The 19,313-nt window shown below is 42.8% G+C and overlaps 1 protein-coding gene across 9 annotated transcripts in view; it reads right to left on the bottom strand.

The window, feature by feature from the left end:
- Positions 1-19,313, bottom strand: part of MAP4K4 (mitogen-activated protein kinase kinase kinase kinase 4) — a 165,456-nt gene that overhangs the window by 17,368 nt on the left and 128,775 nt on the right. For 2 of the 9 annotated variants that reach the window (XM_061377632.1, XM_061377636.1), the window contains 12 exons: positions 18,838-19,074; positions 15,572-15,733; positions 13,285-13,515; positions 12,267-12,373; positions 11,118-11,269; positions 10,375-10,472; positions 8,895-9,070; positions 8,367-8,487; positions 6,990-7,181; positions 4,494-4,611; positions 4,054-4,224; positions 289-432 (listed from right to left, as the gene is read on the bottom strand). In XM_061377632.1, coding sequence (XP_061233616.1) covers positions 289-432; positions 4,054-4,224; positions 4,494-4,611; positions 6,990-7,181; positions 8,367-8,487; positions 8,895-9,070; positions 10,375-10,472; positions 11,118-11,269; positions 12,267-12,373; positions 13,285-13,515; positions 15,572-15,733; positions 18,838-19,074 — 1,909 coding nt within the window. The remainder of the gene's footprint in view (positions 1-288; positions 433-4,053; positions 4,225-4,493; positions 4,612-6,989; positions 7,182-8,366; positions 8,488-8,894; positions 9,071-10,374; positions 10,473-11,117; positions 11,270-12,266; positions 12,374-13,284; positions 13,516-15,571; positions 15,734-18,837; positions 19,075-19,313) is intronic. The other 7 variants (XM_061377637.1, XM_061377641.1, XM_061377633.1 and 4 more) reach the window with 6 other exon arrangements.

Here is a 19,313-nt window from a genome sequence, read left to right as displayed (position 1 = left end):
ACTTCTAGCTCCCACACACTGAACAAACTAATAAATCTTGACGTTTCCCCCAACCCCATGCAGGATTTTTAAAGGCCACCCCACAGGAGGAAGAAGGGGGGCAAGCAGGCACAGGGTGTAGTGTGGAAAATGATTCATTTGCAGAAACAAACTATAGGCTCAGAGAGGTGAAATAACGGAAAACCCACTGACTTCAATCAAGTCAGGACTTCCCCTCAACACACAGGCTGCTTTCTGCCATGCCATACTAGATGGGGGGAAAAAATCATGTTGAACAGTTAACCTTACCAGAAATTGTCACCAAGACATTCAGCCCTTCAAGTACATCCATTTGCTGGAATCTTCTTCGATTGATGAGAGGATAAACCTTCCCCTGACCACTTCTGTCTAGCAGCATCAGACCACTTTCAGTGCCCACTAACAAGTTCACTCCTAGAAGAAACAAAACCAAAGATCCAAGTTAGTAGGCAGATTTTCCACATATTCTGATGAACTGATGATTGGTATATCAACTGTTCTGTTTGAAGCAGGTCTAACCACTGCTGGCTGGGTCTCAGCTGCCTGCATCCTGAAAGATCTAATGATGTAAAGGTTTTCTGTATTACCTGCCGCAGTGACTACTGTCACCAAATTGCAGTGTTCAAGAGAGTAAGAGCTTTGCAGAGCACCGGTTCCCAAAGAAAATGGCACATTAATGTTGGAAGAGAGGGGAAGGCAAAAAGTGGTACCCAAGCTTAAGTATTCCAAAGATGTATTAACTGTCAGTAATGGGGTTGGTAATAGGAGGCTCTTGAAAAGAGCCCCTTGCAAAAAAAAAGCAGTGGCAGGGCCTTGGTCCCCACTGGAGAAACAGACTGCAGTGCAGCCCTCCTGTAAACGGATAGACCCACATGGGTCCTCAGCTTCCCAACAATCTTTTCCATCTGAATGTTATAACTAGAGGAGTTACAGTAATCTTGTATTTCCACAGATTCCTCCTAAAGATAAGCAACCACAGATGAGAAAACTCAGTAGGCCCTTTTCCTTATACAGAGGTCCAAACATGCACTTGGACACTTTCCAAGAGTCCCCAAAACCTTAGTATTTAAAATCAATTCTTTTTTTTTAGGAATAAATGTATGAGTACCTATGTATGAGACTGGATTTTAAAGGTCTACTAATACACTGTCACTCTTAAATTTCTTAACTATTTATTTGCAATAGTGTTTCAGTTCAGGAGCTTACAAATTGTTCAGAGACAGGTCAGATATAGGGAATGGAAATCAAAGCAAATGCATGACTTGCTTTATTGAACTCCTGTGTTGCATTCAAAATGTAAAACTTGCCATCCTTAAGCATAAGTGGCAGCCAGAAGGAGGTAATGATGGAGAAGGGACCTGAGCTACTGGTGCTGGGGCACTGAAAAGCCTCTGGTTGGATAAAAAAAGCAGATGTAGCCTATGGACAGTCTGGAAACCATCACACATCTTCAGTTTCCTCTTTCTTGCCTTTTCAGTAAGGAAACTTCAGAGGCCTCAGCAGTCCGCAGAAACGATCACATCTTTTGCTCAGATTTGCTGCTCTGCTCCTCCTCTGCCTCCTCCAGGCAGCAGAGCACATGGATGCTGGCAGTCACAGTGCCTGCCTTGGGAGAGGTCCTGCCACACTCCCATGCTCTTCTTCAGCTGCTGACACCTCCTCCATCCCCCTTCGTGCCCTCCTCCTGCCTCTGCACCTTGCACTGGGTCAGTACTTGTTGGATCCCATCCCACAGCCCTAGGGGCATTTCACACCTACTGTCTTCCTTAATGGGAGGCATCCTTAAAATGGAAAGCAGCAAAAGGAAGCAGAGAGAGCAAGGCACATGCTCTGGGATCAACACAGGCTGCAGCACCACCAAACCAGCCAAGGAAGTGCCCAGCAGTTGGTCTCCTTCCTGCAGCTCTAGGACCCACTGAGTAAAGCTGTAAGTGATTCAGCTTCAACATGTATGTCTACAATTCAAAGCAAGCCACATACAAACTGTTTACTACGGGTCCCTTCCCCTGTCTGCACATCAGGGCTCAATCGCTCTCACCTCCACCCTCATCTCTTCCTCTGCGGCCTTTGTGGTGCAGTTGTTTCTGCTTCAAGTTTGCATGTGCACCCGTCCATGACCTCTCCCCTTAGCTATATGCATTTTGAGATTAAACTAATTGAGGTACTATGCTGGTGGCAAGCAGTCCAGGTGCTATCGTTGTTCATGGCCAGCAGAGCTCTTCTGCCACCACCTTACAATTAACCAGTTCTGGTTCTTCAAACAAATGGAAATGCTTCCTGAGAAAGTAAGGGCTCTCTGTGAAGGCTGGGTGTACAAATCTACTCTACTGAACCCGTAACATTGACTTTCACCACTAAGAACTAGAAGAAACAGCATCAGAGACATAATGAAATCAGCAACCTGCCAGACACTATGGCACTACCACTTGTAAAGGCAAGGCAAAACAAAGAAAAGCAAGTCCCACTCTTTTTGAATAAGAAATATCACCATGAAATGCTTTAATTTACTTAAGGGTAAAGGAAGGTAAACCTTATCAAGAAATAAGCATGTGTACCAGCTTGCATCACCATCAGGTTGGCCTTAAATGTTCAACAAGGAAATGCTTTGTTACAGCTGTGAAACACCTCTAGGATTTTACACCTGTACTTTAAATCACTGTAACAGCCAAATACATAGATGAAAGAAATATAAAGCCATTAACACAAATTGCTACTGGCAAAACAAGGCAGATCAGAGAAACTATGAGTCATCTTTACTGATCCTGTACGATTTCTCTTTGCCTTCTCCCTCTCTCAGCCTGAAAGTTTACATTGCACAAATCTTGATTTTATCAGAGAATTATTCATATGAATACAGGCAGAAATAGCACTGGGCTAAAAATTCTTACCAGTAAATTCTGGAAATAAAGAAAGCAGCAGATAGGAAGATAAGGTGTTGGGAGAGACAACATGGTTCAACTGACATGGTTGCCAAGAAGGACAGGGCAACAGTGCTGCTCTGAGAAACGAGAAATACTGGAAATAACCCCAAAAGACAAGTACAGCCTTAGAAAGAGCTGTGAAAATGCAGACAAGAGCAGTGCAGTGCATTACCTATGCAATCATTGTGTGACTCAGGGAAATGGCCAACCCTCTTCTTCATAATATTTAAAACGACACTTGTGCATTTACTATTAACTTTAGGTATACTAGACAAATATGTATGTAATATATGCAGTATGTATGTAACATACATTAACATCTAGATAATGAAAAACAGATCAAGTGGCCCCATGGGTTCTGGCCAAGAAAGAAATGACACAGCAGAGAAAGCCTTTTGCTGGGTGTTGCAGCAGTGATTCCACACTGTAGCAGGCAACAAGCACTGTTCTAAGACTTTCACCCATGTAGGATTCTAACTGTCTGACACTGACATAAATTATGCCTTGTGACAAGAAGGCCAGACACACTTCGTCAGCTGACACCCCATGCCCAGCTTCTCTCTGTACTAACCACTCTTAATGAAACCAAGCCAAAGCCTCACACTAGAAAATTACACCCTTACCCTTCTCTCTTCCTTCTTCCTTCCTAAATAAACCAAGGATTGAGATGGAAAGTTATCTTACAAAACACATCTTAATAAAGCTCTGCAACAATATTTAGCAAGAGGCTCAAGAAGATGATTATTTTTCGAAAGAAATACCCATGTGTACCAGGTGCACAATGCAAAGATGACTACAAGCTCCCAAAAGCTGCAAGAGATGTACTAGGAGGGGTTAGAGAGAGCTGAAAAGGACATCATGATCAGCTGAATGAAGTTCAAATTGTGCCATCAGAAGCATATATCCAGCAGCAGGAAATTATAACAAAAAGCAACATACTGTGAAAAACATAGTAATAAAGCAGCTCCTGCAACAAAATGAGGCGAACAAGCATTAAATAAATGCAGAGAAACAGCTAAAGTTTCAGAGATGCATTCTCAAAGCCTGTAAGCTCATACTGGCAAGTCTGCACTTCAGAACTGCAGGAGGCAAGGGAGGAACAGGATTGCATTACCCCATAAGGCAGCACACAGTATCTCAGAATTGAATCTCTTCTTGTATTTGCGAATCTCTGGGGTATCACTCTGTGGCCGTGTATTCGTGGGATTCACATTGACAACTGATCCTTTCCGCGTAGGGTCTTGCCTTATTGCCTCTGATCTCATTGCTTCACTAGAAAATCCTACTGGAAAAAAAGAAAAGTAAAGCGCATGTAATACCCCTCAAGTGCTAAATTCTGGCCATATGTTCTGTACACCATACTACCCAAATCAGTAACTGAGAATACTGAGCAAGTCTTTCTTTTTGTAAGAAATGTAAATGGAAAAAGAAATAAAATTATGCACTCCATTGCAAATAAAATAAAAAGCATGATGGTAACATTTGTAGTATGTTAAAGAGCCACTGAAGTCACTGAACCTTTTTTCAATTGTCGTCTCCAGCTACTTTACTTACCCACAGAAGTCACAGTTGTCCCACTAGATGGAGAAATCTGTAGTAATCTGGGGTCTATAAAAGGTGTAAAGGAGGAGGAAGATTTGTGTTTCTGGAGTGTGTTACTAGCGGACTGAGTCTGCAATGTAAATTTCAACTTTATTAATATTAATGACAATAAAAAGCACGGATAACAACAACCAACATATTTAAGTCACTACAGAATTATGCTAGAGAGCCTCCCCAAGCTTTTATACTCCCTTTATATATACACAAAGCACTGCAGGCACCACACCTGAACTAGACACATATGCACACTGCACATGTTACAGCAAAATGTAATTAGCTAAATCGTCACCCCTGTCACCTCAGCTGATAGTGAAGATTTATAGGACTGGCCCCTACAGTCAGGCAGAAAGCGAGGGAATGTCTACTTTTTAAAAAAATCTGCTTAAATGTATGTATACTATCTGATCTGCAAACTGTCCACTACCTATGTATGACTTCTGAACTTATGAAGCATCTCCTAAAGCGAGCTAGTTTAATAAATCATGAAGTTTGATCTCTTGGCTTGTGCAACAAAATTAGAACCATCTGGGATCAAGCGTTCACTTCTATGACGGATTATGTTTCTTTCAAAGTCCACTACTGTTCTTTCTCCCTATTCTGTTTAACCTGAGCCTCTTGCCAGAAAGCTGCAGCAGGTTCTTCCACCTTCATCTGACAAAGCAACATATTAAACCTGTATCGAACAAAGGGGCTCATTAGTGTGGAAGGTGTAGCAAACGGTGACATGAAGCTATGAATATGTAGTGGATAAAATCACTGGTGCTTGCTAAGTTATGTGGTCTAAACATGAAAAAACACAAAGAAAGGAAGAAGATGAGTGAAACAATGGACTGTTAAAAGTGGAAATGGAACAACTTAAAAACCCTTTGACAGTTTAGTATTAAAGTGACAACATTGCATACTGAAGCAGAATGGGACAAGTGAAAAAAAAATATATATGTAAAGGGTGCGCATGTGGGTAAGGTATATCAAGCACTACTAAGATTTTGCTCAGCTTTATGCGAACACAGGGGCACTTCTTTATCATCAACTGATCTTCAGCCTCTACCTTTCTAAGCCTCTACTCTGCAGAAAAAATAGCAATGGGTCTGAGGAGTGTATCACTCCCCTGCACAGCTCAATACCAAAAGGCTCCTTCGCCACCAGCCACCGCCACAGCCTCCACTTCCCAAGCTGAGTTAACTGAACCCTGCTTATTTATTGCTTAGATCAAAGTAATGAGCAGTCATATCTCTGGATCAATCAACTGATCTTTATAACCTACAAGAGTGTGCTTTCAGAAAGATCAAAGACCAGTGAAGCACAGCTGAAAATTAATATTATGCTAACCAAATTTCCAGGAGGAAATCCTCCCACCCACCCTACTGCTATGTGGTTCAGAAGCCTTTTTGATCCTATGGTGAACACGTGCATTGCCATCAGCCTACCCCACTCACTGTAACCTTCCCTTGTCATAGCACTTGCATGCCTACGTGGCAGTACAGCTCTACCCTAAGAAGCAGCAGCTTATTTTCACCAAGTTTTGCTTCCCCTGTACCACCACTACTTGCACACAGAAAGAAGTTCTCCCCAAAAGCCAAGCTGGCCACCGAGCTGCGAGTGGAACCACCACAACTGCTAGGGTTGGTAAGGGGTGAATGATGCCCATCATTCACGTGTGTGCATCTCCTCTGCTGAAGGGGTTACATACATGTGAAGGACTAGGCACTTGGTAAAGGAAGGCATCAGCCCAGGATCAGCCCAGGACAGCAAGAGGTAGCTTCCCCTGCAGCAAAGCCTTGCTTCTCTGCCTGGACACAAGCAGCACGGGTGGAGAACAGTCATTTCTACACAGCTGCTTTTCAGAGTACACACATACTTGGAAAAAACCCAAAGATTCTCCCCAGTTCATTATTCCAAAACAACAATACCCCAGGCTTTTACAACCCTCCTGGGTAATAACCTGATTCGTTCACCCAGCCCATGTGGCAAGCTTTAAAGAGCAAAATCCTCCATGGCTGCTTCCTCTCCCAAAGGGTGAGTTTCCACAAGCAGCTCCTCATACGTGCAGAGTTACCAGCTCAAACCTTTACTGACAAAGCCAAAATTAACTGCTAATTTTTAAGAGGCACACTGCTTGCAATTAGCCTGCTCCCAGAATAAAACAGAATTAAAAATATAATAGTATTGGCTTGGAAATGCAGTAGTCAAGTTTAGTTTAAAATGAACGCCATGCAATTAATGACTGACTAAGAGGAAGCAAAAATAGTAAACTGGCAAGTTTGGCGTGAGACTGCTCTAGAGTTAAGGGCTTCTTACACAGAACTGAAATGTGTTATTTGGGGGGTCGGAACAAAAGTGACAGGAAAAAAAAAGCAGGGGAGATTGGCTGGAGTTCCTTTGCAAACTAGCTACTAGGCAATGCTGCTATAACCCTACGAAAGCAGCCAGCTGTGGTGTAAGACATACCTCATTAGTAGTTAGCTTGTCCTGGGGTGTCTGTGGGGACATGGTGGGTGTCGGCTGGCTGGAGGATGGGGAGGAGGAGGTGGAGGAAGTGGAGGAGGAATGGCTTTGCTGTAAGAGATCTGGCAAGAGGTGAATGCGACCGGCAAAGCCATTGCTCTCATGATGGCTGGCACGCTTTTTGTCAACTGTACTCTGTAGAAAAAACAGGCACACTTGTCTTGCTCAAGTGATGCTTAAAGGTCTATAGCCCTAACAACCTCTCTCCTTCTCTCCCTCACTTTCTACCTTTTGACATTTCTTTTTTAATTTTTTTTTTAAATAAGCTGATAGTCCATGCCTTGATGCCTGGATGGAAAGGGGAAGTGGGCAGAGCTACTAGAATTCGGCTAATTCCCACCTCTTCTGGCAGGCAAAAGCTTAGTTCATGTGGCTGACTTGCACAGCCAGCTCCACTAATTAACAGAAGAGTAACTGTGCTCGAAAGTCCTCCACCACAACACAGACAAGCACATTTCTGGGGGTGGAGGGAGGATTTCTTTCCCTGTTGTTTTGTTTAAAACTAACTTAAATCCTATACAGATACGAGCTTGGACTGTCTGGCAAATGCTTTCAGCTAACTATTTAAAACAATAAGCATGAAATCTTATTTTTCAAACCAGAGGGCTCAATTAAGAAATTGGCATTCAGTTGCAAAATTCAGGAACGCGATTACTGAGGAAACTCCTATAAGCTAGCACGCTCATTAACACACGAGCTCACTTGAAAGCAGGGAATCATTATCTTTCAGAGGCACAAGAATGCAGTATTTTCAGAATCAAAGGCAACAACACAGCACTCTAGCTCTGTCCATGTTCTCTTCCTTGCCACCTACTTTGCTTCTCCATTCCCCCACAGTAACTGCTGCATGAATTTGTATGTATGTGTGTGTGTGTGTGTGTGTGTTATCTAGGTGGTCTGTATGCCCTCAGCTACAGGTTCAGAACTTTAAAAAAAATCCCTGAATGCTCCCCCCAGCCTCCTCCCAGCCCCACTCCTGAGAGCTATGCTTGGTTCTATGGTAAAACCAAACTAAGTTCTTGCTCCAGGTACTTGATCCAAACACCTGCAGCTTTTCTACCCTTCTCTCCCATAGACTTTGAGGTATTCTGCATGGTACTGCCATGGTGTCACTGGAAAGCATGCAAAACAGAAGCAAGGGGTGAAGGGCTACTCTCCTCTTTGCATGCATCAAACATCTTGCTCATCTGGAATTCACTACAGCTGTGTCTTGATAATACGAACAACAAATATAATGTAGAAACAGCATGGGTGAATGAGCGAGTGGGTTAATGAGCACAGGAAAAAGTGCAGAACTGCACAGGGAAGGAAAAGCAATACCTGTCGGACAATTAAGGTGCCCTCCTTAGAAGGAGTCAAGGCAGGTTCACTCTCCACATCGTCATGGACAATCATGGTTTTCACTGACTCTGTCTCACCATTGCTCAAGTTCAACGTTGACCTATTTACCAGACAAGAAATAACGTGAGTGAGATAAGAGTGCTTATTCCCTAGCTTTCACTGCCCCACACCAAGGCACACTCAAAATTAATTTATATTGTGCTCAGAGTGGAGTATTTACATAATCTGCCTAGGAAAGCTTCTCTATTTAAAAGGAAAAGGAGTCAGGAGTTTGTTAAACACCACTTCTCGCTTTATAACAAATAAAGGGAGAAGAGGCAAAGGCATAATATATAGAAGCCTACTTTTTGAAAAGATTACCCTCAAGTTTGAAAATGTGAACATACTACTATGTCTTGCTCACAGGTTGTTCTAAGCTGAAGGAACTAACATACAAGTCAAAATACCCAACATCCTTTTTCTTCAACCCCCTAAGAGGGAAAACAAAACACTGTTAGAAGAACTAACACTGCTCGGACATCATCTGGTCCAGAAGTAGATTCATCTGCTCCTTCTTGTTCCATATCATCATCTTCCTCATCCGTTGTCCCTGACTCCTCACTTGAGGATGAATAATCTGTTACTTTATGTGGAGGTCGCACATCCTCTACTGCTCGCAATTCCTTTGCCAATGCAGTTAAATCCTGATGGGAGAGGGAGGAAAAAACTGATGTTGTAAAGAAGAGTTTGCAAGACAAACCCACAGAATCAGTACCCAATTTGCTCACTTGTTCATTCCTGAACATTGTTCATTTCCATAGCCCCAGCAGTATTGTTTCTTTTGATTTACTCATTCTTGATAGTGAGTTACTAAAGCTCACTTTCTGATAAAGCACCAAGAAAGTCAACCTAAGGAGGCCTTGCCATATTACAGAAAAATGTATACTCTAAATCCCAGCTATCCTGATTACGACTTCAGTTTAACCCATGATACCATCTGACAGACATACACAAGCACCTGAACCCACTCTCACCCAGTGGTTGACTGTCACAGGTCATTTCCCTAAACTCTGCAGGTTAATAGCAATGACCACAAGAAATCCAAGTAGCAAGGTAGCAGAAAGATCCTAAGGCTTACTGAGCCACCCAAGGCACAGTCACAGAGAGCTGATCTCCTTGAAACCTTTTGATCCATTTCCAGTTGCATGGATCCACACTAAGGAGTTCACCTGAGATGTCAGGCTCATTAGCACTTGCTCAGTCACACACAGGTGTCAGTATGAGACATAAGATGCTCTCTGTCTGCTGCTTGGAGTGTGGGTAAACCAAGTTTACAGTCAGTGCAGTCTGCTCTCAATCATGTAGCGATGCTTTACTTAGCTGAATACAAATTCAGCCAGTACTCCACATATTGAACTATCTGAAGTGGAGGACCAAGCCCTATGTTTCTCTAAGAAAGCAGCTGTAACGGACAGATTTGGATGCTAGTGCAGTAAGTACCATGTCAAAAGCAAAATGATTTAAGGAAAGTTGGAAATACCGTGATCCCCCAGATACAACTGGATATCGAGATGTAATCAAACTGTAACAGCAGCCACATAAAGAAAATATCAGAAATCTTTCACAGAAAATAGCAGCAGTTTAAGGTCTTACCACTTCTCCCTGCACCATTCAGCCCAGCATTGGCACATTCAGGTCAAAAGCACCATCATTGGTCCAGCCCCGGGAAGGAAGCATAGGATTGAAAGAGAGAAAGGAAAAGATTAGGAAGGAAGAAGACTAGAAAGCAGAAATCAATTCCAGAAGCAGAGCAAATTCTGATGTTTCAAGTACTGTGATGTGTGGAGGCAATGGCAAAGCCCAGGACATGCTGCTAGGCCTGCAAGACAGAAACTTCAACTCCAGCTGAAGTTCACCCCCAACGGCATCATGAATGTAAGCTCACACTGTGCATTTTGTGGGCCTGCCTCAAAGAGAGGGGAGACAAGGGAAAATGGATGCAACTTACAGCAGGCTTGATAGGTCTGAAGACTTCCTTTTTCTCTTCAGGCTTTTTAGGTGCACTTTCATGACGCTGCGATGGGGAACCCTCTGATTTGGATGATGCTGCATGCGGCAAGGCCCCAGAAGGAACACAGAACAAAACAGATTAAGCAGGGAGCTAAAGTATATTTTCTTACTTCACTTTGTACTGGGGAAGAGAGATGAGAAAGTTGTCAGGCTGGGCCTGACAGGAAGACCTAAGTTTCGCTGGTTCACTACTACATTGTCCCTTAAGGACTACATAAAAAGCAATCATAAGCTGTGATCTGTACAGGTGCAGCTGGCCTATGACTGAAGCTGAAGTAAACTGTCATACAGCTGTAGATCAAAGAGAATAACTGGAGTTTAGCCACAAACTGGAGAACCTGCATCAGCATCCAACATAACCCAGCAACAAGCATCATGTGCCCCTGCACACAAAGAAGGGAGCTGTGAGAGCATAGAGACTGCGCTGTTTGCATATAGGAAAATGGAGCAGTGACTGGATGTGAATCAAAACACAATGAAACATTTCCACAATGACTTCTGCACCTACCATCTTCCCCAGGTAAGGACATACTGTCAAGTGGGGGTACTGGAAGCTAACCCAGCTTTGGTACTGCATGCTCAAAGGTCTTTCCCAATGAGGATTTTCAACCTTCATTATTGACTGTTTCATAGCTTCACAGATTTAGAAACAGTGTTACAGAGAGCAAGGAAAGGACTTACATCTCATCCGGAACCGCTCTCCAGACCCACTTTGAGAGCCAGGGTGGGAGCCAGGCTGTGAGCCTGAGTTGCTTGAACCTGAAGAACTGCCACTGCCTGGCCTTGGTACAAGCTTCTCCACCCTTTCCCACAGCAGACGAGGCTCTATATTGCTGTATCATGAAAGGAAAGACACACATTTCAGTTTCAGATTCCCATTCCTAAACTCAAATATCTGTCTTCCCCAGTGTTTTGCTAATAACTTATCTGAAAGAGCCCTTAATGCTGAGCTGAGAGCATCAGTAATGCTTCACAACCCAGGCAGTGGCTTCCTTTTAAATACTTATCCTTTTTTTAGGATATTTATTTTATTTATTTATTTATTTATCATCCTATTTATTTAGGATGGAAAGAAAAAAAAGTTAAGGTGTGTGTAAGCTATTCTTTTTACCTGGAACTGGCTACCTGCCATTCTTACGTATCTAATCTAAAGTGAATCTAAAGTTCTCTCAGCCTGCCTGCAGCAGGTTTAAAATTGGCTCAGAAGTGCCCTGGACATCCAAGCATAAGCCAAAAAGATGCAACTGCCTGTTCTTCTCAGAATACCCTCACCCCTGTGAGCCAGTATCAGTGAGGCAGTTCCAGGGTGGCCTATCCATGCTGCTCTGCTGAGCTCTGGAGGAAGCCCCTTCCACCCCCTCCCTGACCTCAGATGCTGTGTCACAGCTCATGGGACATTTCTCCCCTTCTTAAAGTCTGGTTCTGGCTGAGAGGCCAGAAAGTTTCTGAGGTTGTTTCACTTCAGATGTTACAAACACTTTTGCTGCCAGTAATCCCCACAGTACGCCCAAGACGACCTGCTGCATCAAAAGGCAAGATGTTCATGAATGGCCACATTATTTCAGAAATATTAAGGATACTTTGAAATTGTTGCTAAAGTTACAGGGCAGGCTACTTGAAGGAGGAGAAGAAAGAAGAAATTCTGCCAGTGTTTGTTGGCACACGTGCGGCACCAAGGGAAATTAGTATTAATCATTACTGAAAAGGGATCCAAATTCATCTTCCTTTCATGTCCAGCACACAATGCCAGAAGCTCTCTGGAAACGCCTGGCTTCCCATGAGACTTTCCCTTCCAATTCAAGACAGGCAATGACATGTTGGCTTACAAACCTCGTGGAGTTTCTTTGACCTGCTTGGTTGTTTTGCTGCCCACTGCCTTGCAGCGGAGAATCGCGGCGGGACAGGACTGGTGATCGGGATGTTGTTCTCACAGGTACCTTGGGGAAAAAAAGGTTGCGTTAAATCCATGAAGAGGAGAGAGAGAAGAGGAAGATTAAAACTCTCCTGCTACAGAACATAAGATTTTAACAATTCTAAGTCCAAGCTAGCATCAATGACCAAAAGCAATGAACAAACACCCACAAAACCAAGGACCTTAGCTGGACTGCTGCTCAGATTTGGAAGAGAACTCAAAAGTTTAGTTTTAACATTAAGCAGTATTTAACAGTTATCACACAAACACATATACGCCCCACTACCCTCCAACTACTGAGGCATTCTAAAAGAATATGGCACTCTGACTGAAGCAGGGAAGGCACAGAGCAATTTGCTGAAACAGCATGAGAATTAGGAGAATAAGCTCAGGGGAACCAAACAAATGCCTGGGAATGGATAAGCAGAAGGCAAAGACTGGTGGGGGGAGCAAGAATATACTCAGAAGAAGCAAATCCCAGTGGATGGGACGGGGGTTGGGAGAAGGAGAGGAGGAGGAAATATATTGAATGTTTCCTTTTTGTTCAGCTCCATCTCAATTTTAAATACGTGCATGATTCATAGTTTGGGTTGCTAACAGATGAAGAGGAAAATTAACTCTGAGCAATAACCTCAGGGATATTTTAAATTCTTTCCTGAGTATGGTAATTATTTGCTAACTTCGCATAATAAATTGTCTCTGAAATAGCTGCATTCTATAAATAATTGCCAATTTTATATGAAGCTTCAATATTGTGCTTAAGGTTGATTATCATTAACCCATTGACTAAACACCTATGTTATGATCTGCCTTCCAAAATACTGTTACCAATGCTGGCACAAGGGCACGGTCGTCCCAGTGCCCAGGTTATCACATCCTTAAGAAAATAATTAATAATAAAGAAAAATAGCACACATCTGTCTTTCTACTCCTTACCCTTGGAGGCACCTCGTCACTGTCTGATCTAGCCCAAGCCTTTTGGGTGGGGTCAGGTACCTCCGACTTAGAGTCAGAACTCTGATTTAGCACTTCACTGCGTGAAGGTGGATATGGGTCCTGGGAACGAAGATGGTGATGAGCAAATTTGGGAGAAGGGTCACTGAAGGAATGGGATCGCGAGACAGGGGAAACATTGTTCTTGAGAGATGCCAGATGGGACCACTGTACCTTACAAGAAAACAAAACATAAAACATTCAATGCGCTCAGTATAACTGGCTTTCCAATTAACACAGAATAAAGGCAGGTGGGGCGGGCAGAGACAAATTGGTTATGGCATTAGGTAAGCATGGGGTGGAATCAATGCATTTAAAAGCAAGGCAAGCGCCCAAGGAACGTAACAGACTGAAAATACAGCACATAACGCATTTTGGGTGAGGTACGCTCTCCACATACACATACACTGGTGCCCGGAAGAAAAGGGGCCCTAATATCTGCACCCTGAGCCTGAGTCCAAAGGCCACTCAAGACAGAAGTTGCCTTCCATTCCTTGGTCTCCAGTGGGCTTTGGTCAGGTCTCATGGCAGCACTGGTGGGCTGGGAAATTTGAAGCACATATCCAATTGAAGAAATGTACAAAATTAAAGAATGCTGTAAAACGTGCAAACTGACAAACATTTACATTACCTAATAAATTTAGGAACTAGATACAGTTCCAAACTTTCAGACAAAGACCATAATGCAAAAGCCTTTATTTATATATATATATACAAAAAACCCCATAATATATATTGTATATAGTATACATATGTACAATGTATATTACACTTACACCATATATGTACCATATACTGTACATATATACGTATTTATACGAAAACTAAAAACACATGTACACGAACATGTATTCAGTTACACAGACTAAGGCACAACAGTGACTCCAAGTTAAAACCCTATTGGGATTTCCAGTGAAATCCACATTCATCCTTCAGTCTAACTCCCTCCTTGTGCAAAAAAACTGTGTTTCAGAGTTAATTTCTGAAACTAAGCAGAAGAAAAGGTCATAACTGAGGAACACAGTTTTCACACTTCATAAGTAAGCAAAACTTTGCTTTCAATCCCAGTTTCAGTAGGCTGGTTGTATTTGTTTTTATGTGATTATTATTTCCTCAATTTTAATACACACAGCTGTTGAAGAGCCTGATTATCCTTAATGTAAGTGGAAGACCCAGACTTTGAAAGTAACTGGCACAGAGAGCATGAAGATACAAGTCCAATATTTTGAAATAGTCATAGAGGTTTGAATAAAAGCCAGGAATTAATGAGTAAGAGATGAAGTTCTGTCCTGATTTCTCCCACTCCTCCGTCTGTTCAAATTCGCCTGTTGCCTAAAAGAGTTGCAATACCTAGTCACAATGAGGGATGGGTTTAGCTTGCACTGTCATCAGCAGATTTAATTTGGGAGAAGAAAATTCTGCATGGAAACAGAGGAACTTAATGCAGAACTACAGAGTTTAATTTAGCATATCCAGATCCCCCTGTATTTATGGGCTATATCTAAGTTTTCTACAAAGGTTACTTTATAAATTCATGCTGTAATTCCTATGAAATGCAGATAACAAGATCTGGAGGTTTTCCATTAGAAAACAACAGAACGACAGCAGCCACACAGCTCAGTGTTTAACCTCTTTTTGATTTTTCCAGGGGTGTACAGAGCTCTATTTAGCAACTGTGGGCCTACTGACAACAAACCTGCTTTTCTTAGTCATGTTTTGTAAATCTCTCTGAAGCAGTGCTTATACTATTAAAACCCACTTGTTTAGTTAGCTTTTTCTGCAAGTACTGGAAAAACAAAGCAAGCTCAGTTCTTTCCCGAGCACCCTCTGTGGTAGTAAATATTTTGCGCAGATCAAATTCTGAATTGTAAAAAGTGTACTGCAACTTTTGCCAGTGTCTAGCCCACCACTCTGCTGTTGCACAGATAGTAATGGAACGCAACAGTTCTAAATCTAGCTGTAACATTATACAAAAACAAAACACAAAAAAAACCCAAACCCAAACTCAAACTAAAAAAAAAACCAAAAAAACAACCCACCACCAAACCCACAAATCCATCAGTTTATCAATAAGCAAAAACAGACAAGGAGCAAATGCACTGAATAAGCTGCTTTGTGTACAGTGCTACCCTTTACATAAGACTAAGTGCCAAGATCTGCAAATCTGAAAGAAACATGTTGGGACTTCTGCACTTCCTCCAGGCTCACCGAGATTTTCTTGGACACTTACCTGAGGCTCCATTGGCCTCTGCAGGGAAGGCTGAGCAGGTTCTGAGTTTCCATTAGAAAAGGACTCTGATCTTGAAGGCACTGGTGGCTCCAACACTTTGCCCATCTGTTTAGACTGTGCTTCAGGGGAGCCCTGATTAGTTTTTCTAAATCTCTCCTCCACCTAAACCGAAATAAATGGAGGTTAAGCCTGGAGTCAATAAAACCAATTACAGTAGAAATATGAAGGTGAGTACCACTTCTAGTTTACCATGAAGAAACCCAATACATTTGGCAGGATTTTTTCCCTTTCACCATAACTGTAAAACAGCTAGTGAACTACACCAAAATGGCACGTATTCCAATAGGGAATAACAGGAAGAGTGGATACAGCACACAGTAAGATGTGAAGTGATATGATTAAAGACCATTACGGAGCTTCTTTCTGCCTAGACTAGTTATTATCCATTGGTATTTTCCTCACGGACAATAAAAAGGATAGGTGAAAATAGAAACAACTTTTCAATGTAAAATGTATTTCCCTTACTGTAGTTACCTGCCTCACTCAACCAACGGCATTTGGTATCTGCTTTCTTGTGCTTATTTCTTTAGCAACGCAAGAAGAGATAGAATATGCTTCTCTACCCATTAATACTGGAGACTGTTCAGTTTTAGGTATGGAACTGTAGAGCTGGTTATCCTGCTCTTATCAGACAGTCACAGCGCAACCTCATATGCTGCAGAGAACAGCCCCAGCAGCTTGTTTCTTGTTCTCAAGGAGGTGTAGAATTGATAGTACATGGACTGTGAGAGTTAGTCAGTTCAAGTTAGAATGTGCTCAGTTCTTGACATCAAGTGAGGTCCCCATGCGGAAATGCTGCCATTTCCAAGACTGCAGCACTGTGAACAAAGTGAAAAGTACGAACAGCAAGAGGTGGAGGAAGGCTCCAGGCAAAAAGGAAATAGCCTCCTATTTCCCAAGATGGTCTGTTGCAGGAACCAGGGCAGTGTGCACATTTCTGTCTGAGCAGCTGCCTCTGAGGAACATTAAACTCCCAGCACTTTATCACATCATCAAAGAAAAATCATACTAGCATCTTGGGCTGACTTCATTTGATGAAATTCTGCTCACAGTATTTGCTATAACCCTTGTGCCTGGAGCACAAATCCAGTATTGAGGTGGTTCCCTAATCAGTTTTCCTTGCACTGATGGTCTGGAGAAGCTCATTTCTCATACAGCCATATCAGAAGACAAGGGCAAGTTTTCAGGACTCCTCAGCTGGGCTGCTTCATAAACCCAACCTGCCTCTGCTTTACAAAATTTGAGGACAGTTAACAGTTTGCCTATGGGAAACAAGCAGACAAGCTTCTGCCAGGTCTACATAAACTACACCATGTCTTGGGACAATGGGAGACACACATCTTCACTATCATTTTCACTGTTCAACTTCACAGAGCCATCCTTTAAAACAGGCCAGACTCCTTCTTATGAATAGAACAAGGAAGAGCCGCAAGTCCTTCTGTCTGAATGAACAGGCTTTCACAGTGCTAGCTGCAGATGATAGGTTTCTTCCACAAAGCACAGAAACTGCACGAACCACATGTCCTGAGAACCAGGCAAGAAGTGGGAAGGAGACAGTGATCACATTCCTGAATAAAAACAGGCCCTGTTCCAGTCATCTCACTGTTCAGACTAGAAAATGGCATTAAGCCTCACACCTTGCTCTAAGTTCTAAGCTCCTTGCTGTTTCCCAGAGCTAGTCATGGAAGTCCTTCCTCTTCCTTAAACCACCACTGCTACTGCAATGGGGGAAAAAAAAATAGATACTATGGATATACTTTTACCACAGTTTTTAAGAAGAATATTCTCTTCAATCCACAGCAATCTCTGAGAAGATCAGACTATTAACATAGTATTTCTGCACCTTCACTTTACTCCTCCTAGCTAGAGCAATCACAAAGAAAAAAACTATGACAAAAAACAGCTGAACCACTAATTCTGCTGAAAGATGTAACACTCTGGGTGTTTCGCTCCTTTTCAACTATGAAAAGAAAATGGGAGGCAAGGAGTAGATACATTTCTGTATCCCTCCAAGGCCAGCCTTCAGGCTGAACAGGAGCACCGGACGGGCACTATGCTTTCACTGAGGTGGGCAAGGAATGTGAAACAGGATGGCTGGGTCCATGCCTGCACCACCACATACCGGACAAGTCTGAACTTCTTCCGAGAGAGAGAGACGTACCAGATACTTCAACCACCAAGCAGAATGGATGAGATAGCATAAACATGGTTTATAAAGAACTTGGACAACAGTATCTACAAGAAAATGAGTTTGTGTTCACCAAGCCCAAACAGCAATACTTCAAAGGCAATAAAGTGCTGCTGGACAAAGGTGGACTGAAAGCTATTTTATCATGTTCAACAGTCCCAAGGATATTTTTTGTTCTTGTTCCAAAATGTATTTACCTAGTTCCCACATGCTAGTGATGAATGCCAGTAACAGCTTTGACCAGTATTGCCCAGCCTGGTGGTTTGTGGGCACTATGGTGCTCAAGGGAAACATAAGAATAAGACCTCTGAATGAGAGCCAAGGGTGCATCAAAGAGGCAATTACTTGCTTAACAAAGTTAACTGTGGACCAGTGAAAACAGGAGACCACTCACGGAAACAAACAGCACTCTGATGATCTCAGATCTACTTCTTAGTGCCCAAAGTCAAGGCCACACCACTGACTTTCATAAGAGCAAGGTGTGATCTCAAAAGAGAATACTTCACATTTCAAAATGAAACTGATGAAATTCAGGTTTATGTTCATGAGAAGGAAATTTCCAGGAGCATAAGCTAAAGTGCCAAATGTGTAAACAGGCACAACGATGTGCAAGCATCCCCCATAGGTTCATGCTTTCCAACTGCTTCCCAGTTTCCAATTGCCAGTACTTGCCAGAGACACAGACTGCCAACTGCACCAATGCTTCCTATGAAAACATGCCTGATGAAGTGTAGATGAAATTAAATTCCTGATGTGACGCTTCCAAAACCAGGTCCCCTCAGACTGCAGCCTTCCAGAATTTCTTTTCACCCTCAAAACTCTGAACTCCAATGATCACAGCAGAAGTACTCAGAAGTAGCCCTCAGGTCTAGAAACCAACAGGCTACATTTTAACCTTGCCCCTTATGAGTGACGCTTTGGCCTCCAACTGTACTACAGCAGAACTTTAGTCGCAATGACAGCAACAGACAGGGGCAGAGGAGCAGGCAGCACATTCCTGCCCACAAACAGGACTTACCTCACGCGCTCTTTCAGCAGGCTCATAGTGCGATTTTGGCTCAGGGGTATGATAGCTTTGTTTATTTCTTTCTTGCTGCTGCTGCTGCTGCTGCTGTTGCTGCTGCTGCTGCTGTTGTTGCTGCTGCTGCCGCCTGTGATCATGCTGCAGCGACAGGAGGTAGGCTTGCTCCTGCTGCAGCTGGCGCTGGAGTCGCTCCGCCTGTCGGTGTTCCTCCATCTCTCGCCATCTGTATTCCTTTGAAAAAACGTGTAATTCAAGACATGACATTGACCATACAGTGGACATGTCCCTATCCATCCCGATAAAAATGCACCTTTCTGGTTGTTGTTGCCTTTTTTCTTGTTTTCCTTTTTTGTTTATATCATTGTTAATGTATACTCAAGAGCTAAGTTAGACCAATATGGCACGTGTCTCATGTTGGGAAAGTTGAGTGTGTACTGCTAAGCTTGACATGACTGGAGAGTTATGCCAAA

Source organism: Neopsephotus bourkii, unplaced genomic scaffold (assembly GCF_033783945.1).
Source record: "Neopsephotus bourkii isolate Nb327-2 ecotype Australia unplaced genomic scaffold, CSIRO-AGI_Nbou_v1 NB_1760, whole genome shotgun sequence".
NCBI lineage: Eukaryota > Metazoa > Chordata > Aves > Psittaciformes > Psittacidae > Neopsephotus > Neopsephotus bourkii.
Note: the sequence above shows the minus strand (reverse complement) of the source record. Positions and strands in the feature narration are given on the sequence as shown.